Source organism: Anomaloglossus baeobatrachus, chromosome 5 (genome assembly GCF_048569485.1).
Source record: "Anomaloglossus baeobatrachus isolate aAnoBae1 chromosome 5, aAnoBae1.hap1, whole genome shotgun sequence".
NCBI lineage: Eukaryota > Metazoa > Chordata > Amphibia > Anura > Aromobatidae > Anomaloglossus > Anomaloglossus baeobatrachus.
Window position 1 is genome coordinate 335361681 of NC_134357.1, and position 26203 is coordinate 335387883.

At 44.8% G+C, this 26203-nt stretch overlaps 1 protein-coding gene and 1 long non-coding RNA gene across 3 annotated transcripts in view; one reads left to right on the forward strand and one right to left on the reverse strand.

Moving 5' to 3' along the window:
• The window catches only part of SGK2 (serum/glucocorticoid regulated kinase 2), a 72236-nt gene extending 53084 nt beyond the window's left edge, over positions 1-19152 (forward strand). For both annotated transcript variants that reach the window (XM_075349840.1, XM_075349842.1), the window contains exons 10-12: positions 14506-14661; positions 15221-15310; positions 16442-19152. In XM_075349840.1, the coding sequence (XP_075205955.1) occupies positions 14506-14661; positions 15221-15310; positions 16442-16603 (408 nt within the window). In that variant the 3' untranslated portion in view covers positions 16604-19152. The remainder of the gene's footprint in view (positions 1-14505; positions 14662-15220; positions 15311-16441) is intronic.
• Positions 17524-26203, reverse strand: part of LOC142311427 (uncharacterized) — a 225553-nt gene continuing 216873 nt past the window's right edge. The window contains exon 3 of the long non-coding RNA XR_012754268.1: positions 17524-17752. This is a non-coding gene — a long non-coding RNA (uncharacterized LOC142311427). The remainder of the gene's footprint in view (positions 17753-26203) is intronic.

Sequence of the window (26203 nt, forward strand, 5' to 3'; positions counted from 1 at the left end):
TTGGGATTAGCACCTTTCTTAGTCAAGGCCACCAAAGGGGCCACCAAAGTAGAAAAATGGGGTATGAACTGCCTGTAATAATTTATGAATCCTAAGAAGAGTTGCACCGCCTTCAAGGAATGAGGTTCGGACCATTGCAGGATAGCAGAGAGCTTCGCAGGATCCATAGCCAGACCCTCTTGTGAGATAATGTAACCCAAAAAAGGCAATGAGGACTGCTCGAATACACATTTCTCGAGTTTAGCAAACAATGAGTGCTCCCTTAAACGGGAAAGGACACGAACGACATCCTGACGATGAGTCTCCAGATCAGGAGAAAAAATCAGGATGTCGTCCAGATACACCACTACTGAGGATAACAGTAAATCCCTGAACACATCGTTTACGAAGTCCTGAAATACTGCGGGTGCATTACATAACCCAAAAGGCATGACGAGGTATTCATAGTGACCGTCTCGGGTGTTAAAAGCGGTCTTCCATTCGTCACCCTTTCGAATTCGTACCAAGTTATACGCACCCCGCAGATCCAACTTCGTAAAAACTTGAGCTCCTCTCAGTCTGTCAAAGAGCTCCGAAATTAAAGGTAATGGGTATTTGTTCTTTATTGTGATTGCGTTGAGACCCCGGTAATCTATGCAGGGACGCAAATCACCCTCTTTCTTCCGAACAAAGAAAAACCCAGCTCCCGCGGGAGAGACAGACTTACGAATGAACCCCTTCTCTAAACTCTCTCTTATATAGGTCGACATGGCCTCCGACTCAGGTATCGACAGGGGGTAAACCCTGCCTTTAGGTGGAACCGAACCTGGGATAAGGTCTATGGCACAGTCATACGGCCTATGGGGTGGAAGAACCTCAGCACCCTGTTTGGAGAACACGTCAGCGAAATCCAAATAGGGTGTAGGTATGGGAGAGAGATCAGTTGATGCAACCGCAACGACCTTAGGTGGTAAGGGAAGACATCGGGACTGACATTTCGAACCCCAACTAATAATGCTGTCAGACTCCCAGTCAATGTGAGGAGCATGAGTCCGAAGCCATGGAAGACCCAGAAGGACGTCGTCTATACCCTCAGGCAAAACAAGAAAAGAAATCTCCTCTATGTGACCCTGAGACAGGGAAAGGCGCAAGGGAACTGTCCTCAATGTAATGGAGTCAGACAACATAGTTCCATTAACAACACGGACAGGAATAGGCGCCTCTAACATGATAGAGGGAATATTGTGTCCCTTTACAAATCCTGAGGACACAAAAATCCCGTCAGCTCCGGAATCCACAAAAGCCATAATAGGCCATGTATTCTCAGATAACGAGAGCTGACCTGGGATACAACACTTAGAGGGTGCAGAAGACGTCTCTAGTAACCCCCCTCTAATGGTTACTAGGCCAGGGAGTTTCCCTGACGACTAGGACACTTGTTGGCATAGTGCCCAGCCTGACGACATACGTAACATATAGGAGGACCAGACTTGCGTAGTCTGGAGAACGTATGACCTAACTCCATAGGAGTGGGAGATGTTTCAGATGCTGAGGAAGATGGTAGTGGACCCTCAACAACTGGAATAGCCCGATGCTTAGGGCGTGAGGAAGAGACCTCGAGTCTACGTTCCTTATGGCGTACATCGATTCTCGTTGCTACTGTGATCAAGTCCTCCAGAGAAGCAGGGACCTCACGAGTAGCAAGAGCATCCTTGACATAGCCTGCCAACCCTCTCCAGAAGATAGGAATCAACACCTTCTCTGGCCAATCTAGTTCTGCCACCAGAGTTCTAAAAGCAATGGCATAAGAACTAGTGGATAATGAACCCTGAGATAGATCTAACAGTCTCAGGGCCGCATCATGGGTAACCTGCGGATCCATGAATACCGCCTTAAGAGCATCAAGAAAGTCTTGATGTCTCAGAGTAACCACATCAGAGCGCTCCCATAGGGGAGTCGCCCATTCTAAGGCTTTGTCCTGAAGTAAGGAGATGATAAAGCCTACTCTGGACCTCTCCGTAGAGAAGCGAGAAGAGTTGACCTCTAGGTGTATCTGACACTGACTAATGAAACCACGACATGATCTGGCATCGCCAGAATATCTGTTTGGCAGAGCAAGTCGAGGATCATGTGCAGATGTCACCATGGTCTGAGGTTTATCCTCTATACTCTTGAGCCGTGACTCAAGTACTTGTATGTAACGGTGTAACTGCTGATATTCTGCCATAACTGCCAGACCCTTGGCTCAGTCCTAATGTTACGGGGGGCTGTCTGATAATAACCGAAAGGAGTATCAGACAGTCAGGGTCCACCGTGCAAAGACTTTGCTGCAGACTATGGCAGAGTGCAATACCTCTGTTAACTCACAGAAGGATATAATAAGTAAGTAAAGCAATTCCTCCCTTACTTGGAGGGTGTGTGGAATGATCTCTGTTAATAATCACAGAGACAAAGGCAATGTGTGCGAAATGGCACCTACCTAGGTCCGCTCTTCTAGTGGTGCAAAAGAGACGAACAGCAGCGTAAGCCGCACAAAGCTCCTACCTGCGTTCGCTCCACTAGTGTGCGAGGACACGAACCACTAAATATGGCACCTGCCTAGGTCCGCTCTTCTAGTGGTGCAAAAGAGACGAACAGCAGCGTAAGCCGCACAAAGCTCCTACCTCTGTTCGCTCCCCTAGTGTGCGAGGATACGAACAACTGCCAGACGCAGTATAAGGAACGTTACCCTAGCGGCAACGTCCACCTACGAGTAGAATCACAAGGCCCAGCCAGACCATGTGCCTCAGGCACCTGCCTATGTCCGCTCCCCTAAGAGGTAAGGATACGGACAGCAGCCGAAGCTGTAAGGTATAAGAATGCTACCCTGCCGGTAGCGCTCACCTAGCATAGACAGAGGAATGCCTAGAGGAACGCGCACAGAGCGTCTACTCATATGCATGAACCAAGAGGACTGAGCACCATGCGGCGTGTGTCAGGGTCTTATATAGACTCTGTGCCCCATCCAAGATGGAGGACACCAGAGCCAATCCGCTGCCAGAACGACAGGAGTGACGTCATGCTGGCCTATCACCGAGCAAGACGTCACAAGCACATGACCAGCGACCAATCGGCATAGAAGGTGTCAGAGACATGTGACCTCGTGTCAGCGATGATGTCACCCGCACATGTGCAATGGCTCCAAGATTGGACTTAGTCTCCGGCGCTCGCACATGTGCAGTAGCAAGAAATCTGGACTTAGTCTCCAGCGCTCGCACATGTGCAGTAGCAAGAAATCTGGACTTAGTCTCCAGCGCTCGCACATGTGCAGTAGCAAGAAATCTGGACATAGTCTCCAGTGCTCGCAGCAACCGTAACAGCCCAGGTGTACTCAATCTGTAACCATCTTAAGTCTGAATCATTCCTCCACCAATCTCGAGCCGGTTCCAGGATAGCGGCTCTGTGGTATGTTAGAATATTAGGAATACCCATTCCTCCACCACTTAACGGGGCATGCATGCATCTCAGGGCTATTCTAGGTTTTTTCCCAGCCCATATAAATTTACTCATTAGCGAATGAATTTTGGTGAGATACCGTTGCGGAATTGTTAGGGGCAGGCACCGAAGTAAGTAGATAATTTTTGGGAGGCAGATCATTTTAAAGGTCTGCATTCTCGCCACCCAAGAGAGCGGGAGAAGAGAAAGGCGAGTAAGTTCTCTATCCAGTGAGGTGTGCAGGGTCAGCAGATTTTTCCGGATCACGGAGTGTAGCGGGGCCAGTATAATACCCAGGTAGGGGATACCCTCGTCTTCCCATTTGAAAGGGTAAAGATGAGAAAGAGTGGCTCTAGTTGAGGCGGGCAGGAAGAGCGGAAAAATTAAGGACTTGGTAATATTAAGCTTGTAATACGAGACTTGAGCGAAGGAGGACAGGATCTCCATTACGTGTTTTAGGGACACCTCTACATTAGTGCAGGATAAAATCACATCATCCGCATATAGACTAATCACATGGTTTGTACTCCCCACTCGAATCCCCGAGATCCGAGGGCATTCACGGATAGTCTGCGCCAGAGGCTCTATAGCAAGGGCATAGATGATAGGGGAGAGCGGACACCCCTGGCGTGTCCCATTGGATAATTCAAAACTCCGAGATATAAATCCGGATGCCAGAACTTTGGCGTTAGGGTTAGAGTATAGTGCCATTATGGCGGTAAGTATGGGGCCTTCAAATCCAAACTTGTCCAGTACAGATTTCAGATATCCCCAGTGCACCCTGTCAAACGCCTTCTCTGCGTCCAAGGACAGGAATACACTGGGGATTTTCCTCCCCTCAGCCACCGCAATCAGGTCCAGCATACGTCTCGTCCCAACTTTCGCCTGCCTCCCCGCCACAAACCCCACTTGATCCGGGGAAATCAGTGATGGAAGGACTTTATGTATTCTAGCTGAGATTATTTTGGCGTACAATTTTAAGTCGCAGTTTAGGAGGGATATTGGCCTGAAGTTTCCTGGTGATGTAGGGGGTTTTCCTGGCTTTGGCAGGGTAGTTATAATGGCCTCTAGATTATTTGGTGAAATATCTGCTGTGGCTCGCCAAGAGGAGAAAAGTCTCAGGAGGAAAGGAGACAGGGTTTCAGTGAATTGCCTATAATAGGAGTTAGTGAGGCCGTCTGGGCCTGGAGCTGAATTTCTTTTGGCTGTGATCACCGCCTGGCGAACCTCTTCCAGGGAGAAAGGGGAATTTAGTTGCTCTAGATGTACTGTAGATAACCGAGGAAGATTAATATTGTTTAAGAAGGAATTAATTGCCGATTGGGTAGGCTTTGGGGCATTGGGGTCATTTTTAAGGTTGTAGAGAGACTGATAAAAATCAGCGAATGCATTGGCTATTTCCGTTGGGTTGCGTATTGTGGCATTAGAACCCGTCACGAGGTATTCAATTTTGTTTTGCATTTCTCGTTTTTTAACCCTCCTGGCTAGTAAGGCACCCGCCCTGTCACCCATCATATAGTACCGCTGTTTGAGGGATCTTAAATTTTTCTCATAGTCTACCATCAGCAATTGGCGGAGCTGTGTTCTTAGTTTCCTGAGTTCGTCAGATGTTGACATGTTTGGGACAGATTTATTGTGGGCTTCTAAAAGCGCTATGTGGGACAGTAGAGCTTTGGAAGTTGCCTGACGCCTCCTTTTCTCCCTAGTGGCAATTTTGATGAATGACCCCCTAATAAAGGCCTTGTGTGCCGACCATAGCGTTTCCTCTGTCACCTCCTTGTTGTCATTAAATTTAAAAAACTCTGCGAGGTCGGCCTGCAACTCCTCAGAGATTTGTCTACAGGCTAGGAGGGAGTCATTCATGCGCCACCGGGTAAAAACGGGCGTGCGGCTTTGCTCCTGGACTGTCAGGTATATGGGGGCATGGTCCGACCAAGCTATAAGTCCAATTTTTGAATCTGAGCAATCCAAAATAAGTGAGCTTTCAACCAGAAAGTAGTCCAATCTGCTGTATGAGGTGAACCGAGGTGAGAAGAATGTGTAGTCCCTCTCATTTGCATGTTGGTATCTCCATATATCATGGAGATGCCTTTCTGAAATTATTGTGCTCATTTCCTTCCTCTTTACAGCAGTATTGGAGCAATCCAGAGTGCTGGACATTAACATGTTAAAATCCCCGCAGATTATTTGCTTACCCTCTGTAACGGATGACAGCTTGGAAAGAAACCTCCGCAGAAAGCTGATCTGACCAGAGTTGGGGGCGTAAAGGGTTGCAATAGTATACTTAGATCCATTTATGGAGCAATTAATAATGGCGTATCTACCTTCAGGGTCTAAATGTTGGGAATGTAGTGTGAACGCAACAGTATTTTTTACACAAATGAATACTCCAGCCTTTTTTTTTTTCCCACAAGCCAGCAGTATGAAAGGAAATTTAGCATTATTTAACCTGTGCGAGTCCCCTTGGAGGAGATGAGACTCTTGACCACAAATCACGTCACATTTGGATTTAACCACTTCCCGCCAAAACATGGATCTCTTGGCCGGCGAGTTCAGGCCCCTAACATTTATAGACATACAGTTCAGTACCATTGTACATGAAAAAAAGTCTCTTGCCTAGAGCTGCGGGGGGAGAAAGGAAGGTTAGGCAGGAAAGAGGTAACACTGACAACATTAACATCACTAACATTACTGATGTAGGGAGCATCAGTCCACATAGAAAAAAGCCCAAAAAGGGGGCCTGCGGTATGGTGGAAATGTACCGCCATGGGGGCTCAGGGTCCTGGTTGAACAGAACCAGCGGACCTTAAAAGTAGCAACTAAGTCTCAGCCGCGACTCAGACATATCACATAACTCACGCGACGGACCAATCTTCATTCACTTTATCCCTTTGGGATGATCCTGTGGCTCTTGGAGATCTGGCCGGGAGATTTGCCATGTTCCATGAGGATAGGAGCTTTGCCAACTGTTGTGGGGAATTGCAGACGTGGGTGTTTCCTGCACGGAAAAGCAGGATCTTTACAGGGAAACCCCATCTATAGGATATAGCTTCATCCCTGAGAATTTTGGTATAAGGGGCAAATTCCCTCCTTTTTGCCAGGGTTCCTGCAGACAGATCCGGAAAAATGGACAGGTGCTGGAATTGCTCAGACAGAGGCGGCCTCCTTCTCAGGGCTCGCAGCAGGGCTTCTTTGGTCTTGTAAAAGTGCAGGCGAGCCAAAGTGTCCCGGGGGGCATCAGCACTGAGGGATTTAGGCTTAGGGACTCTGTGTATTCTGTCCACCAGGAAATCAGTTGCAGACAGGTCTGGGAGCAGCTCCTGCAGCAAGGAGCCTAGAAAGCTCTGCAGCCCCTTGTCTGGTATGTCCTCTGGAATTCCTCTGATTCTTATGTTGTTTCTGCGGGACCTGTCCTCTAAATCCAAGACCTTGGTATGGAGCTTTTGCACTTGTTCCTCCAGTGCTGCATTGGCATCAATGAGGCTATTGTGTGACTTTGTCAGCTCCTGCATTTTAGTTTCAATGTGTGCTGTGCGACTGCCTATGGCAGTGATATCTCCCCTCAGCTCAGCCACCATATCTTTCCAATCCTGCTGCAGTGATGAGCGGAGGGCACTGAGCAGTTTCTGCATGGTACCTTTGGTAAGCGGTATATCTGCAGCGTCTGTGTCCAAGTCTGGGCCTGCTGTGGATCCCCTCCTGGATGAGCGTGAGGAAGCTGTGGAGGAGGATGCTGCTGCCATTTTCCCTCTTCCCGTGCTGGAGAAGAAGTCTGTAACTTTCGCCGGGGACGGCTTCTTCTGGGACTTTCCCCTTGGCATGCCACGTTCCTGGGTACCTCCGCAGCACTTTCCCCCCGTGTGCAGAGAGATTGGTGCCACTGGTGAGCCGCAGTGAGCCGGTTAGGAGTCGAGGTGGCTGGAGCTCAGCAGCTAGGTGACCGGTGCCATTAGCAAGCAGGCCACGCCCCCCATAGTAGAGTCTTTTTAATACAAATTGTCCTTTGCATCTGTCTGCACCCCATAGTTCATACTTCATCCATTTTTCTGCCACTGTTCTTCCTAAATTATATGTTTAGTGAGAAAACAGTATATGACTTACCGGTATGTAAAAGATAAAGCATTGACTAAACATGATTGCATTCATTTTACCTTTTTGTTTTAATTATGTTCTTTAGTGCTAATCTGTCAATCCAATGATATCACTTCTGGTCTCGGTGACCACTATGATCTTATTGCAAAGGGACCTTCCTAAGGGGGAGGGTGCCCTAAATAACTAATGCCTCCCAGTGATACGCATGCCCTAATTGAGCGTGCTGCCCCTTTAACAAGAAGGAGGTATATGCACACAAGCCCTAAGCGTGCTCCCAGGCCCCATTAGCAGAAGGCAACTGTGGGGACAGGAGCCACAGACAACACAAGATGGCCGAGAAGGTGAGAGGGGCGGCGCACTGCTGGGAGGAGGGAGTGGGGCAGTGCATGGATGCCGCTGCTCGCGTTACATAACTCCAGAAGTAATATTGGAAGATGGCTCCTAATGGCGGACCAAGTTGGAAAGTTTTATTCCTAAACTAGGGGATGGAAAAAACTTAAGCAAAGAAAGTAATGTGAGATAGGCAGACACTTCCTGTTCTGTAGAGATCACTCTTATCAGTCATATTATTATTATCATCAATGGCAGGATTACAATGACGGGTAACACCTATATATAAATGTTAAAAATTAATCATACTCTGACTGTAGAGTTTATGTTATTCATCTTTCAGAAAAGACAAAAACATAATTTTTCTACATAATCTATGTTTTTCAATACACTTTGGCCCTTATTCAAAGTGGTTAAACTAGTTGAAAATCCACAAAACTAGTGTGCAATGCGACATTGCACAAAATGTGTTCGACTTTTGTCATTTATATGCAAGTTTTAAACAGCTCAACAAAAATGCGTGGATCTAGTGAGGAGCCGAGGCGGGTTCAGGGTGTGGATCTGTCCGTCCAACAAATACTTCAAAATTGTCAGTGTCACCCATGGATAGGGGTACCCAGATCCGGGCCAAGGGGGTCACTTTTTGGGTGTACGGTGGCGTGACCAGGTCTGTGATCCCAGGCTCCACAGCAATAAGGGGATAATGTACAGGGGAATTGTCCGTGACTCCACCCGTGGGTTGCGGTGATGAGATGGTGGCACCGCCGCTGCCTCTGGGGACCGTGCCTGGGACTGGTGGTGTGGGGCAGCAAGGTGGAATCCCCTTCACGGGTAGGGGAGGTGTAGTCCCAGGGCCCAATTGGGAGTTGTGGATTGGGGAGTGACGGGTGCAGTCCACGACTTGGACCGGGTGGTACAGGAGAACTCACAGTATAAGGCAATAACTCACACGAGTCCAAGAATTAACCAAATTTCTGGTAGCCGGTGCCCACGGCTGCTGTAAGGACGGGTCCCACACCCATGTGTGTAATTCGGGTGTTTTTCTCCTGCCTGGTGTCTGTGTCTGCTCCGTACACAGGAAGCAGCTGGCCTATTCCTGAGGCCCTCACTGCCACTTCTCCTAGCCCCACACAGGGGCTGCTTCCAGAACTCTCTCCTCCTGCAGACAGACTGAAACTACACTCTGCTCTCACCAAGCTCCTCTCTCCCCCCTCCCATTTTCCTAAGGAGGGGGCGAGTGGGGCCTGATTGGGTGGTGTGTGTTTGTGTGGGAAACTCCCCAAGGGAGAGTAAGATCTGCACCAACACATGGATGCAGACCTCTGTGACACCCTGGTTTTGCCAGGGCGGCACATCAGCATCTTTTATGCAAGAAATGTTATGTCAGACTCTGACGTAATGTGTAAGGGGTACTTTGCACACTATGACATCGCAAGCCGATGGTAGCGATGCCGAGCGTGATAGTCCCCGCCCCCGTCGCAGCTGCGATATCTTTTGATAGCTGCTGTAGCAAAAATTATCGCTACGGCAGCTTCACATGCACTTACCTGCCCTGCGACGTCGCTCTGGCCGGCGACTCGCCTCCTTCCTAAGGGGGCAGGTCGTGCAGCGTCACAGCGACTTCACACGGCAGGCGGCCAATAGAACCAGGGGGGCGGAGATGAGCGGGACGTAAACATCCCGCCCACCTTCTTCCTTCCTCATTGCAGCCGGGATGCTGGTAAGGAGATGTACCCCACTCCTGCGGCTTCACACACAGCGATGTGTGCTACTGCAGGAACGAGGAACAACATCGTAACATCGATCCTTCAGAAATTATGGAAATGACCGACGCTACACCGATCATACGATTTCAATGCTTTTGCACTCGTTAATCGTAGTAAAAAGGATTCACATACTCCGATGTCGTCAGCGACGCCGGATATGCGTCACTTTCGATTTGACACCACCGACATCGCACCTGCAATGTCGTAGTGTTCAAAGTACCCCTTAGACTTGCAAAGGGAAGATTTTGTGGGGAAAAATAGTCTACATAAATCTCTGTTGTAGCCTCATGCAAAATGATATGGTATGCATTGTATGGAAGGATTCTGGAGAAGTGCCGCTATAGAATACCCATATGCATTGATGGCGCAAAGGAAGTGATCACTCTACCAACTTTTGCAGAAATAAGTGGACACTTCATTAATCCATTCATATATTAGGTCCTCTATGGTAACTCTTTTTGTACCCGACTGTTGATTTTGCTACTCCAAGCATGTCTGCTATCTCTCTGATGGATTTTTTCTTTTTTTCCAGCCTCAGGATGTTCTGCTTCACCTCAATTGAGAGTTCCTTAGACCGCATGTTGTCTGGTCACAGCAACAGCTTCCAAATGCAAAACCACACACCTGTAATCAACCCCAGACCTTTTAACTACTTCATTGATTACAGGTTAACGAGGGAGACGCCTTTAGAGTTAATTGCAGCCCTAGAGTCCCTTGTCCAATTACTTTTGGTCCCTTGAAAAAGAGGAGGCTATGCATTACAGAGCTATGATTCCTAAACCCTTTCTCCGATTTGGATGTGAAAACTCTCATATTGCAGCTGGGAGTGTGCACTTTCAGCCCATATTATATATATATAATTGTATTTCTAAACATGTTTTTGTAAACAGCTAAAATAACAAAACTTGTGTCACTGTCCAAATATTTCTGGACCTAACTGTATATATATATATATACACACACACATATATATATATATATATACATATATATACATATATTAGCTGTACTACCCGGCTTCACCCGGGTTAATAACTGTTGTTAACAAAATAGAATGTATTAACAAAAATTTATTCTGCACACAAAAAACACAAAACAAATAGATAGAAATGTAATTATTAAAAGGCAAAAACTAAGCTAATAGAAGCATTTCACAACATATATTTCAACACCACAGATATTCCACATAGATTTAACTAAATTGGCCAAGTAATGTGCTCCGTCTGTCTCTTTCCATGTCTTTCTCTTTCCAGATCTGTCTCTTTCCCCGTCTGCCTGTCTCTGTCTGTCTTTTTTTTTGTCTGTCTCTATCTCTCTGTTTCTTTCCCCATCTGTCTCTTTCTAGGTCTGTCTCTTTCCCCATCTATCTTTGTCTGTCTCTCTGGCTGTCTCCTCCTTCCCTGTCTGCCTATCTCTGTCCCTGTCTGCATATCTGTCTGTCTCTTTCCCCATCTGTCTCTTTCCAGGTCTGTCTCTTTCCAGGTCAGTCTCTTTCCAGGTCTGTCTCTTTCCAGGTCTGTCTCTTTCCAGGTCAGTCTCTTTCCAGGTCTGTCTCTTTCCAGGTCTGTCTCTTTCCAGGTCTGTCTCTTTACAGGTCTGTCTCTTTACAGGTCTGTCTCTTTCCCCATCTGTCTCTGTCTCTCTTTCACCGTCTGTCTCTTTCACTGTATGTCTCTTTCACCGTTTGTCTCTGTCTCTTTCCCTGTCTGTCTCTATCTCTCTGTCTCTTTCCCTGTCTGTCTCTCTGTCTGTCTCTCTCTATCCGTTTCCCCACCGACATCTTATTACCTCACCTATAAGCTTCTTATACTATGAATGTCTCTTGTTCCTATAGCAACCAATCACAGCTCCTACTAATAATCTGTAGTTCCAGGCTCCATTTACTTTAATGGAGGCATGTTTTTTGGAGAGTAACTGCAAAGCGCGGGGTTTAATTTTCCTGTCAAAACATAGTCTACGACGTTCCCTGGGTCACATGAGGTGTCTGTGCAAAATTTCGTGATTGTAAATGCGACGGTGCGGATACACTTTTAGTTTAACTCTTTCCCCATTATGTAGATAGGGGCAAAATTGATTGGTAAATTGGAACGCACGGGTTAAAATTTGACCTCACAACAAAACCTATGACGCTCTCGGGGTTCAGACGTGTGAGTGTGCAAAATATTGTGGCTGTAGCTACGACGGTGCAGATGCCAATCCCGGACATACATGCACACACACACACACACACACACACACACACATTCAGCTTTATATATTATATATATATTTTTTTTTATTTTGAATCACAGCTAATTAATTTGCTGCAAATTGCAAGGTCTCCAAATACACTAAAAAGACTTGTGTAACACCTGAGGTTCTATTGAACCCATTATGAGCTTTTTATCACAAGTAAAGCCTTAATAATGTTAAATGCATTTGAAATCTTGTCCTATGTCATCCCACTACAAAGATTGATTGTTCATCTCGTCCAATAAAACAGTCAGAAGAATATGTTGTTGTGATATATCTACCTCAGCCCTCGGAGTGCTGTGGGTTAGATGACTGAGGGACAGTACAGATAGAGTTGACAGAATTGAAGATCTGCAATGTAAAACATTAAGTGTAATGGCATATAAGGGGGTGGACTGTGCAGAACACTGACCCAAGTTAACAGTGTCGCTGTCATAAGTAACATCCATCATCCTGCTGGTAAATGATGTGCCATATATGTTATTGCACCCTGCCTTCCTCTACACTAATTAGGTTGCCGAGTGTCATGACGAGTTCTGGCCCTGTTCACACTGCAGAGTCTGACACATCACACTATGGTTCCCTGATGCTTTTGATTTGCACAGTCAGACTTGGGCATAGACCAGTTGTGTGCTGATTAGTGATCAGTCTAGCAGGAATTAATTTCTTCTAGCCTGTGGATTGCTACTAGGGTCACAGGTTACAGGCGACCTATCACAGGTGCCTTCGTCCTTTAAAAGATGGCAGAGCATGTTCCCCCACACCGATTATAGCTTCATTTGCGATACCGGTCCCTGTGCTATGGTGATCTCCTGTGCATTATTTAGTGTGTTGTGGAAATATTCTCATTGTTTCTTTATTTTCTCCCTGATTCATCGTCACCATTAGACATATCTTTGGGAACAGGGACAGCTAGGGCCCCCGCTAGGGCTGATGTACATACCCCTGTTCTAAGTTACTTCGTCACACTTCATGACACCAATTGAAACCTGAGTTTGGTAGTACTATTGCCAGGATGATTGAGGCTACGCCAACATTCTTAGTCATGGCATGTGTTTTTGTTTTTTTGGGGTTTTTTTTCACACTACTCATGTCATTTGTCATTGTCACTTCTTCTATGACTAGGTAGGGCACACGACTCCCGAAATCCTAATGTAAAAAGAGCCAGTAGTATTGTGTGGTGTGTATGAGTCTCAAGGCTACTTTAACACGTGTGCAAAAAAAGACCTTTACAATTAAATGTGTAGATTTTTGGTAATTTTTAATAACATTAAATTCCTTTCTCAAATAAGTCAGTTAGGTACATGACTAGAAAGCAAAATGTGGGAAGAGGCCGCAGTATTATTCTGGCGTATACGGTTGTCAAATTGGAATAGTAAAATAGTAATTAAAAAAAAAATCTACTGATTTTACCTTTTGTATGTTTCAATTTTTGATAACTCTATACTCCCCCCTTGATGAAAAAGTCCATAACAAAAATATGCTACGTTGATAGGCACACGTCCAGAAAGCAAAATGCGACAATAGCCCTCTGTATTGTGGCATATACGGTTGGAAGACTAAAATCTTGAAACAGGAAGGAAAGCTTTAATAAATGTGTAGACTTTTTAAAAAAACCACAAACACATTAACAAAATTCAACCCTTATTTTTCAAAAAGTCAATAAGATGAAATGTTAGGTCGATGCAGAAAGCCAGGACTTGCAACAGGGCATTGTATTGGTCTGGTCTGGTGTTTACTCCAAAAAATGGCAATAAAAAAACAAACACATATATACCTCCTTCACAAAAAGGATTTCACAAGAGATGGAAAAACTCAAAGCAGTTACTTATCACAAAAAAGTACACCTTCTCTGAATAACGCTGATTTTAGTTCTTTTCGTCAGCAGAAATAATTCTGCTGAGGTCCTTGAACTGGCTTCCTGCTTTCTACTGCTTGAGGAATAAAGAAAGAAATGTGTATTTCATAGGCCATAGGACAAGATCCAAGCCCTCCTTCACTATGTAACTGGTCAATCACAGAGTCTGCTGTTACAGGCACCTCTCCTTCCCCCTCCTATAAATTTAATTTATTTATTATTCACAGACAATCTCTCCCATGTTCAGCTGTGTAGTTATACTCTGAGTGGAGTAGTTATCGAATGTTTTAGCCCTCTTTCTAACGCTAATGCTGAGCTGTGCGCTCTGAGGGCCTCTCTATAGCCTGTAACACCCTTAAATGGCTGCTGCACTCCCTGTCTCAGCTTTTACAGTGGCAGTAGTCCCTCCAGATTGGCTGAGACAGTTACAAAGGTACAATCGGAAAGCCCGCATGGCCACCCCTAAGGTCATGTAAGTTCTCTCTGGTTGAAGAAATCTTTAGGAACATATAACATGGTGCAGATCATTACTTTGACAACTTATGTAAATTGAATTTCAAATTGTTCAAATTTGCTAGGACCTGTAAATTTCATGAAATTCGACAAGAATATGATTCACATCGATTCTATTCACTCATATCTAATAATTATGCTTTTCACTGATATATTCTTTCAAGTAGTTCAAACACAAACTTTCTCTTTTATATAAGCATGTCTTGTTCCTGCAAATGATAAGCTTTGACAATTATTTATTATTCCTATTTTTGTCTGCAGCCACCATTTTATAGCCGGGATGTGTCACAGATGTATGATAATATCCTCCATCAGCCTCTGCAACTACCGGGAGCAAAAACCACTGCAACCTGCGATATTCTCCAGGGCCTACTACACAAGGATCAGCGCTGCCGCCTTGGGGCCAAGTCCGATTTTGTAATTTACCATTATTATTTTTTAATAGTTTTTGTATTTGTAGCCTCATCTAGTTATATCTTACAATACAAACCTAGGAAGTGTTAAATTAGTACAAAGGTTTGTAGAACATTATATTCCCAGACCTAGACCAAAGTACCAGTTCTCTAGCTTTGCTGGGGGAGATGTTGAAAACGTCCGATGGCATGACGTTGTTGTCAGTACTGGAAAATCTCTGTAATTAACCCAGTCTTGCCCTTTCTAATACACAACGTAAGGATTAGGACGAATGATGCGCAAGGGGTGTAGAAAGTGGCCTGATTACAGAAAGATATCCCAACAAGCATATGTATCACTGAGATAAATGTCAGCTCCTTCAACCTACAACAGAAGGACGCCATGTAAATGATGGCCACCAGCATTCATCATGATTTAGATGAAAGGAACAGGTTTTAGCTATATAATTTCTATATAAAATTAATTCAGCTGTTGATCATATCACCATGAGTATGAGAAAGGTTTTGTTAAGAAATGTGAGATTCTATTTTGGAATAACGCTATGTCCCTTACTGCTTTACAGCTGGAAATCAAGAATCATGTGTTCTTCAGTCCAATTAACTGGGAGGACTTGTATAATAAGAAGATTTCCCCACCTTATAACCCTAATGTTGTAAGTAACTAGAGCATTTTTACTACAACTATCTTAGTGAAGAAGAGATCACTTATGTCAATCACCTTATTATCATCAATTGCAGGATTACATTGATGGTTAACACGTACATATACGTGGGTGCGTTAAAAATAAAAAAAATATCCATACTCTGGCTGTACAGTTTATTTTAATCAACTTTTTGAAAAGACAAAAACAATTTTTCAACATAAAATATGTTTTTCAATACACTTTGGCTCTTACTGAAGATACTTACACTAGTTGGTGTAAAAACACTTCAAAAAGTCACAAAACTAATGTCCAATGCAACATTTGTCAAAATTTGTTTGACCCTTGGCATTTTCATGTAAGTTTCGGGCAGCTCAACCAAAATGGGTGGATTTGAGGGGAGCTGATGCAGGATCAGAGTGTGGCTACATCCGTCCGACAAGTACTTAAAAATTGGCGCCATCTACTGCCAAAAATGTTAATTCAATTCTCTGACTGAAGTAACACTTCTAATGAGGCATGCTCACTGATGCGCTGAATTCGATAAGTGGCATGCGTCTGATAATGAATTTGGTGCACCTTATTCCTGCACACCCTAAATTAAGACTGGCATATGAATTGCATGAATAATTTAGGCTGAGCTACGAGCCATAAATACAATGCTGTCTTCACCTCTTCATCAGACGTAAATCTTTGTCCTTTAAGGAATTCAGAGGACCAAACACATGCTGCTAGTTTAATGTGGCAAGATTAGGACTATAAGGAGGATGTTTTAATCTCAAAAAATTAAGTTTTTATCGAGTGTCAATAGTATCGGCAGCGGTGTGCGGACATGCATTGTCATGCAACAACACCTACCTTGACCTTCTCTATCCATTCATACACACTTCTCATCAAAATACTTTCTCCATACTGAGCACAAAGTATTCAACTATATGATTGCATCCGTGCACTCATGTTCTAAAAGCAGTCGAAACACATTTTTGCAGTTTGCCATGAACAAAATCACTGAGCTCCATTCAGGGGGTATAACTGATATGTGTCTATGACTTTATAGGGTTACTCTTCATTCATAAATAATATGTACCGTATTATGTTGTGTTGTGAGATGGAAATTCTAAGTCTGCACCTTCACCTTTTCAGGCCGGTCCAGGCGATCTTCGGCACTTTGATCCAGAGTTCACACAAGAAGCAGTGCCTAACTCTGTGAGTCGTACTCCTGACCTGAATAATATGAGCTCCAGCTGTTCCAATGCCTTCTTTGGCTTCTCCTACGCACAGAGTGATGATGACATTTTGAGTTGACTTTGTCAATGAAGTAAAAGTGGTTTTTACAAATATATAGAACAGTTTTATGAGTAACAAGCACCTTGAAGATTCTGAAGCCTGTGGAAGAATAAAAGCCTCGTCCATCCATCACAGACCCATTCAGGTGTTATTAGTTCTTTCCAAAGACCCACCTCAACTGCAACCTTCTTAACGGCGGACAAGTAATGAGAGGATCGCGGATTTTGTGTAAATCAAGCAAAGACTGCCATGTTGATCAGATGAAAGTATTCTTAATAGCAACCTGTCACTGCAAGAAACACTACCCACAGAGTAATCTGCAGGTAAACAGCAATTAAAGCCTGTGTGGCAGCTTACTTGAAGCAGTAGTCGCTTTCCAGACATCAGGGTAGTGTAGGGGAGCAATTACAATCACATCTTACTATACATTGAGTGCAACTGTAATCACTCCACAGCACTTTGATTGACAGTTTGCCCTGAACATACAGTGCACACATTAACTGCAGAGCAAGCTGTCAATCAAAATGCCAGGGAGTGATTACAGCTGTGCTTTTTGTATAGTGAGTAGTGACTGTAAAAGCTCATTTCACCACCATGATGACTGGAAGTCAGCAGCTACATGGAGAATAAAACGTAATTTTCCTCCTGTAGCCATACTTCTAGAATTACACAGGGTTTAAACACCATTTACCAGCTGATTAGTACGGTACTATATCTGCAAGTAAATAGAGTTTATCATGGTGATAGCTTCCCTATTTATTATGTTCCTGATTATCAAGCACATCTTTTCTTTATTCACTGCATTATGGATTTCTTAGGATACGTGCACGCAGTTTTTTGAGACATTCAAAAACTGTACATTTTTCAAGTAGAAACCACTTCAGGGAACACACAATTTGGGAAGAGTTTATTTTGTTTAAACATTTAAGGAAGTTGGTTTTGAAAAGTTTTGGAATAGTTTTCTTCCTGAATCTTTCTTAGCAGCCTTGTGATTGGTCAGTGCCAAGTTTGGAGATGCAGAATACTCTTCAAAGAAATGCCATGCACTTTCTTTTTTCCTCCAGGTATTTTTCAAAACCTCTTCAGGATATAAAAAAAAAGATCTGAAAATTCATAAAAATGGATTGGAAGACTCCTCCAAGAGGTTTTGATGATTTTGGAGAGGATCTACAAACAAACCCAACAAAATACTGAAAAAACTCCATGTGCACATACTCTTAAATTATATCCTTAGCCTAGTTTTGTGAAACAAACTTAAGTAATTTTTTTTGGGGGGGGGGGGAATAGAAATAGCGAAATTAACATAATGTGGTTACATAACTGTGAACACCCTCTTATAAATGGGGATGTGGTTGTGTTCAGAATTAGCCAATCATATTAAACTCATGTTAAATAGTAGTCAGTACACAGCTATCATCATTCACAGTAATTCTGATAAAACCCATATAAAGTTTAACTGTGCTAACAAGATTTTTTGTATGCCCCTTTCACACATCTGTTTTTTCCCATCAGTCACAATCCGTTTTGTGACTGATGCGACGGATCCGTCACAGATTGTGGTAAAACTGATGCAACGGATCCCTGTAAAAAAACGAATCCGTCGTACATTTTTCATGCCAAAGGTTATTTGCTATTGGAAACTTATATCACCCCATCCTGGGGTGATATAAGTGGGCACAAAGCCAACACTGCACATTACCAAAAGAACATCATGCCCACAGTGAAGCACGGTGGATGTACCATTATGCTTGGGGTCTGTTTTCAGGAGCTGGAACTGGGGCTTTAGTGAAGATGGAGTGAATTATGAACAGTGACCCTAAGCATACCTCCAAGAACAACTAAGGAATGCCTTTACCAGAAGAATATCAATGTTTTGGAATGGCCCAGCCAGAGCCCAGGCCTCAATCCAATTGAAAATCTGTGGCTTGACTTGAAGTGGCCTGTACACAGGGGATGCCATGACAAAGTGACAGATTTAGAGCGCTACTGCGAGGAAGAGTGGACAAAGATTGCCAATTCTAGATGTGCCATGCTGATAGATTCCTACTCAAAATGAGTGAATGCTGTCATAAATTCAAAGGGTACTTCAACAAGGTATTAGTTTAAGGCCCCCTTCACACGTCCGTGATACACGTGCGTGTTTGGTCCGTTTCCGTATATACCGGAGACACGGCCAAACGTGCACCAATGTTAATCTATGATTGTGGTCACACGTCCGTTATTTCATTATGTCCGTGTGTGCGTGTCCGTGATCCGTATGTGTTTGCGTTTGGCATGGATGCATGTCCGTTATCTGCACGGAGCACGCACACGTGGACACAATTAAAGTCTATGGGTATGTGCACACACGTTAGTAAACACGTATGCATATACCTATAGTCCGTGTCCGTTTGGTGTTTTTATTTCTAGTGATGTCGGCTATTCTTTCTATTTCTGTGTATGTCCATCAATCTCCCTGAGTCCGTCGGTCAGTCTCTCTGTCGGTCTCTCTGTCTGTCTGTCCCTCTCTCACAGTCTGTCGGTCAGTTTCCCCCCCTCTCTCATACTTACCGTTCCCCGATCTCCGGCGCAGCGCTGCACGGCATTCACACTGCTGCGGCGGCTTTTACTATTTTGAAAAAGCCGGCCGCCCATTAAACAATCTCGTATTCCCTGCTTTCCCCGCCCACCGGCGCCTATGATTGGTTACAGTGAGACACGCCCCCACGCTGAGTGACAAGTGTCACACTGCACCCAATCACAGCAGCCGGTGGGCGTGTCTATACTGTGCAGTAAAATAAATAAATAATTAAAAAAAAACGGCGTGCGGTTCCCCCCAATTTTAATGCCAGCCAGATAAAGCCATACGGCTGAAGGCTGGTATTCTCAGGATGGGGAGCTCCACGTTATGGGGAGCCCCCCACCCTAACAATATAAGTCAGCAGCCGCCCAGAATTGCCGCATACATTATATGCGACAGTTCTGGGGCTGTACCCGGCTCTTCCCGATTTACCCTGGTGCTTTGGCAAATCGGGGTAATAAGGAGTTATTGACAGCCCATAGCTGCCACTAAATCCTAGATTAATCATGTCAGGCGTCTATGAGACACCCTCCATGATTAATCTGTAAGTTACAGTAAATAAACACACACCCGAAAAAATCCTTTATTAGAAATAAAAACACACACACATTCCCTGGTTCACCACTTTAATCATCCCCGAAAAAGCCCTCCATGTCCGGCGTAGTCCACAGTCCTCCAGCGTCGCATCCAGCGCTGCTGCATGGAGGTGACCGGAGCTGCAGAAGACACAGCCGCTCCGGTCACCTCCACGCGGCAAATGAAGACAGCCGTGCGATCAGCTGAGCTGTCAGTGAGGTTACCCGCTGTCACTGGATCCAGTAACAGCGGGTAACCTCAGTGACAGCTCAGCTGATCGCGCGGCTGTATTCATTTGCCGCGTGGAGGTGACCGGAGCGGCTGTGTCTTCTGCTGCTCCTGTCACCTCCATGCAGCAGCGCTGGATGCGACGCTGGAGCATCCTGGATGACGCCGGACATGGAGGGCTTTTTCGGGGATGATTAAAGTGGTGAACCAGGGTATATGTGTGTGTGTTTTTATTTCTAATAAAGGATTTTTCGGGTGTGTGTGTTTATTTACTGTAACTTACAGATTAATCATGGAGGGTGTCTCATAGACGCCTGACATGATTAATCTAGGACTTATTGGCAGCTATGGGCTGCCAATAACTCCTTATTACCCCGATTTGCCAAAGCACCAGGGCAAATCGGGAAGAGCCGGGTACAGCCCCAGAACTGTCGCATATAATGTATGCGGCAATTCTGGGCGGCTGCTGACTGATATTGTTAGGGTGGGGGGCTCCCCATAACGTGGAGCTCCCCATCCTGAGAATACCAGCCTTCAGCCGTATGGCTTTATCTGGCTGGCATTAAAATTGGGGGGAACCGCACGCCGTTTTTTTTTAATTATTTATTTATTTATTTTACTGCACAGTATAGACACGCCCACCGGCTGCTGTGATTGGGTGCAGTGTGACACCTGTCACTCAGCGTGGGGGCGTGTCTCACTGTAACCAATCATAGGCACCGGTGGGCGGGGAAAGCAGGGAATAGGAGATTGTTTAATGAGCGGCCGGCTTTTTCAAAATAGTAAAAGCCGCCGCAGCAGTGTGAATGGCGTGCAGCGCCGGTGATCGGGGATCGGTGAGTATGAGAGAGGGGGGGACACTTCAGTCACTCGGGGGATTAGCGGTCACCGGTGAATCCTTCACAGGTGACCGCTAATCAGTACTCGACACAGACAGAGCCGCGGTATGAGGATGAAGTCGGGTGAAGTTCACCCGAGTTCATTCTCATCGCGCAACTCTGTCTGCTGTCAGCCGACATTTATAAACGACATTGTGCATCACACACACGGACATTACACACGGACATTACACGTACACATACACGTTAATTCCACACGCACACACGGACGTTCTGCACACAAACACGGCTAGCATACGCAATTCACACAGGTGCCACACGGACCATAAAAACGGACACAAAAACGGGACACGGACCCGAAAAACGGCCCGTAACACACGTGCGTGTTTTTCACGGACGTGTGAAGGGGGCCTAAGGGTGTGCATATTTACGCAACTGCATTATTTTAGTTCTTTATTTTTTTTCCACCAAAGATTTCAGTTTATTTATCAACTGAATTGGACAGATTATAAGTGACATTAAAAGGCAGAAAAAGCTCTGAAATTATTCTTCTTGGTATGATTTTTTTTTTTTTACATGACAAAAACCTGGCATTTAACAGGGAGATATATATATATATATATATATATATATATATATATATATATATATATATGTATATATATATATTTTTATTCTTTTTTACATATACATACAGTATATACATTAAATATCACAATCAATTAGTCTGCTCAGCCATGTCATGCAGTGCCATGGAAAATAAATGGTGCATAGGTTGAGCATTTGGAACTCTCCTCCATTCAAGATGGGCTTTGCAGAGTCTGGTTCTGGAAATGCGGTGCCCAGTGCTCTAGATCGCTTGTGTTCTCAGTGGTTAGCCATTTAGCCTGTATCCTATGGATTCTGGAAATACCCATTTAAAGGGACTGTATGCTAGTTTTACACACTTTATTGATGGGGCCAAAAAGGGTTCGAAAATTAAAAAAACAAAACAAAACAAATATATAAACAACATACTCTCGGCAGGAGTCATCAAGTGACTGTTGCAACCTTGACATTCCATGGAAGAAGCGGTTTGTCCCGTCTTCTATATGATGATGTGATTTATGATAATGTATTGTCATTTTTATGGTTTAGCCTACAATATAGATAGATTTTAAACAATATAGCACTCCCTGCCACTGCCACCCTTTATGTGCTTTTCACTGCCATCTTTCAACTCTACTTCCATCTTCTCAAAGTTAACTTTGCCACAATGTAGACATTCCTTTCATCTATCACTTATATTGGTATAATTTACAAAAACAGTCAATGTAGTTTAATGAATGCAAATTGTCATATACAATTGTACCACTACTGATACTTTCAAAATGTATTTTAGAAACAGGAAATTATCTGACACTTGTACTTTATGGTAAAGAAGTAAATAATGCTCACTGCAATGTGGGGATATTATATTTGAAACCAATATTGATATAGTCTCATTTTGTTCTGGTTTTTAAGCGTACCTGTCATTTTAGCCCAAAACTGTCAGAGTTGCTTCATTTAACCAAGTGAGATGGAGACATAGTTAACTGTTCAGTATATGCATTTTTGTGAACTGGGTAAGAAAATCAACAGCTCATCCACAATGATAGAGAACACAATCTGACAGAGCAGTGTGTGGTTCCTAAAAATTGCCTATTTAGGCTACTTTCACACATCAGTTTTTTGCCATCAGGCACAATCCGGAATAAAAACTGATGCGACGGATCCAGCAAAAAACCGGATCCGTCGCATCAGTTTTTTCCATGTGTTACTTCCGTTTTTTGACAGATTGGTTGTGATACTGTGCATGCTCAGTTTAAAAAACGGATCCGTCGTTGGATTCCATTATATACCGGATGACGACAGATCTGGAGCCCATATGCTTCCATTATACAACATGCCGGACGGCGCCGGATCCAGCGTGGTCTGTTTTTATGACGGAGACAAAAAATATTCCATGCTGCATCCTTTCTGGCAGCCGGACAAAGAAATTTCGCCGGATCCGGCGGACGCCGCATGCAACACAAGGCCATCCGGCACAATCTGGTGCTAATACAAGTCAATAGGGAATAAAACGGATTTGGCGCCAAATCCGTTTTACCCACATTTCGCGTGATTGTGCCTGACAGCAAAAACTGGATGTGTGAAAGCAGCCTACTGTGTGCGATATAACTTCAGGAAATAAGTGGCCATGGCTGAGCAGCTGCACACAAGTTGAAGATTTCAACGAGCACTGCCACTGAACATCTTTGGAATGAACAGAAAAAAAAAAAAAAACACAACAATTTTTTTGGCCCAGACTTTGATTAGAGCAAGGGCCGCGTGTCGTTAGTTTTTCCTCATGCGTGGAGAAAAAAAAAGTTTCTCCACCTTTTCCATACCGACAGTACATGAAAATCGAATGACACTCGGATGTTATGAGAGTGTGGTCTGATTTTTTTCACTGACTTGCATTACTGATTTGGATCAAAAATGAACATGTCCCCATAAGTTTTCTGAGGACCGCACAGTCTTCATAAAATCACGGACATGTGAATGCCCTCAGACTATCACAGTTACGAGCGCCATCTGTGAAAACAGCACTCATACTTCACATGTCTAACGGAGCCTTCTATTTTCTCATCCACCATTGGACATCCTGAAATAAATGAACTTTTTAGTTGAAAGTGCAAAAAATTATGGAGTTGCAATCCAAAATCTTGGAAAATCAGGAAACCTTTTCCAGAAGAGTGGCTGTTATTAATGAAAAAGTTGTTCCATTTGAAATGCAATATCCAATAATCTCATAGTTATGATCAGGAATGGAAATCAGCTGGTTCTCTCCGGTTCGGGGAACCAATTGTTATAATTGCAGCCGCTTCTCTGCACCAGAAAGAAGTGTGACGCCCTGGCCTATCAGGTCGTCACAGGGTATTGTGCAATCTGCCCTTCTGTGCAATATCCACCTCCTCCTTGGTTATGGGTCCCCAACTAACGGTGTTGCCAACAGCAGTCAATCAAAGTCCTAGGTACACTCTGAACCACACCCACCATACACACCAGTGGACGGCCTGAGTGGAATAGGGGGGTTGGTTAAGGGGAGGTCAGGAGTGTCAGGAGCAGTTCAGTTGGAGTTAGAGAGTTGAAGTAGGAGCTTGAAGTCAGGAGCCGGGCTCCTTGGAAGTAACTAGGTGACAGACGGTGGTCTGGACCTAGTAGGAGCTGGACCCCCGGTCACAGGGGATCATGGCAAGGGGCACGGAACTGTCGAGGACAGCCGGCGGCCTTGCACCATCACCGGGCTGGGACCAGGGCACAGTGTGGTGTTATTTTGCGCATATTTGGCCCGTGGCTGCTGAGGCCAGAGATTAAGTGGAGCAGACTGTTGAGGCGACCAATGAACAACCTTTCCAATTTGAACAGGGTTCCTTTCATACTACTTTTTAAAAAGTTGTACAAAAATCCTTTAAAGGGAATCTGTCATGTGTAGAGATGAGCAGACCTGTGGAAGTTCAGTTGAGCTGAACATTAAATTAAGATTGGTTTGGGAGCTGAACTTGACCTGAACCCTAATGGAAGTTACTAAATGGGCAGTTCAGGTCTCCGCTCACTTACACCCTGCCATAAACAGATCACTTCCGGGGTGGTAGAGGTTTTTTTTTGGGGGTGCACACTACATCCAATCCTCCCAGTTGCTAATTTAAACACTCCTCCACACTTCTAGCCATTTTTACCGCCAGCACAGGTGCACCTTCCCCATGGAGGTGCTGTCCATCCATAGCGTAGAGCTTGTAGCTAACAGAGAAATTGTCCCAGTTCTCCAGAAACCCCAAGCCCTCCTTCCTACACAAATTCTTGAGACATGTATTTAACTCCCTAATCTTCCGCTGCCTACAGGGAGTATTTTCAGAAAAGAGGTCCTTGCCTTTAGTCTAATTTCCTGAAATCATCTAACAACCTTCCACCTACCTCTAACTTTGTAATTTGTGCACTATGTCCGCTGGGTCCTCACCAGTCCCTCCCAGTAATCTGTAAACCAAATCAACGCTATGCTGAGCACTAGGATGACAACACACTGTGCGGCTATCCCTGTCTTTGTGTGACAGACTGTCCTATCTGTTCCCTAATAATGGAGTCCATCACTACCAGTACCTGTCTGGCGTGTCCTGCCCTCCTATTTTCCCCCTTACTAGAGCAGACAATTTACTGGCTGTCAGATGATGTGCCTTGCTGAATCAGTACTACTCCTGTACAGACACCCCCTCATCTGCCAAATTAGCAAACTTTTTGGGGTGTGCCAAATCATGACTAGACTCCCTGACACTCGTCCCTCTACCCTGCCTTCTATCTGCAACCAAGCTAGATGTCTGAATGTCCTGCAGTTCCATACTATGATCCTCACTCACATCTACCTCAGTGAGCAAGAAACTCCTTTCCATATTGTCAATGGATCTAAGTGTTGCCAGCTGCTCATTTAGATCAAATACCTGGGCTTCTAAATGCCCAACATGCACCATTTAACGGCTGTTCAAGGATTGCATACATATGCCAAGATGTTTACTGGATGGCATTGTCAGTAATGGAGCACATTTTCTAATGGCGATTGCACAAGACAGAAATATTAATTAAATAAATAGATACAAACTAGCAATTCAGTACAATTTACTCCTTTCTAAACTCCCTTAATCCAAAGTCACTGAGTCACAAACTTAAGGCCGCTTTACACGCTGCAATATCGGTACCGATATCGCTAGCGTGGGTACCCGCCCCCATCTGTTGTGCGACATGGGCAAATCGCTGCCCGTGCCGCACAACATCGCCCAGACCCGTCACACGTACTTACCTGCCCGGCGATGTCGCTGTGACCGGCGAACCGCCTCCTTTCTAAGGGGGCGGTTCGTGTAGCGTCACAGTGATGTCACAGCAGCGTCACTGAACCGCCGCCCAATAGAAGCGGAGGGGCGGAGATGAGCAGGACGTAACATCCCGCCCACCTCCTTCCTTCGCATTGCGGCCGGGAGGCAGGTAAGGAGAGCTTCCTCGTTCCTGCGGCGTCACACGGAGCGATGTGTGCTGCCGCAGGAACGAGGAACAACTTCGTTACTGCTGCAGTAACGATAATTGAGAATGGACCCCCATGTCACCGATGAGCGATTTTGCACGTTTCTGCGACGATGCAAAATCGCTCATAGGTGTCACACGCAACGGCATCGCTAATGCGGCCGGATGTGCGTCACAAATTCCGTGACCCCAACGACTTTGCATTAGTGATATCGTAGTGTGTAAAGCCCGCTTAAGGGTTCGGTTCCACTTGCGTTTTGCACGGGCGAGTGCAATCTGATAAAACATCGGATTGCTCTTACTCTTACTCTAGTGCAAACTATGGGGCAGTGTCCATCTGTGATTGAT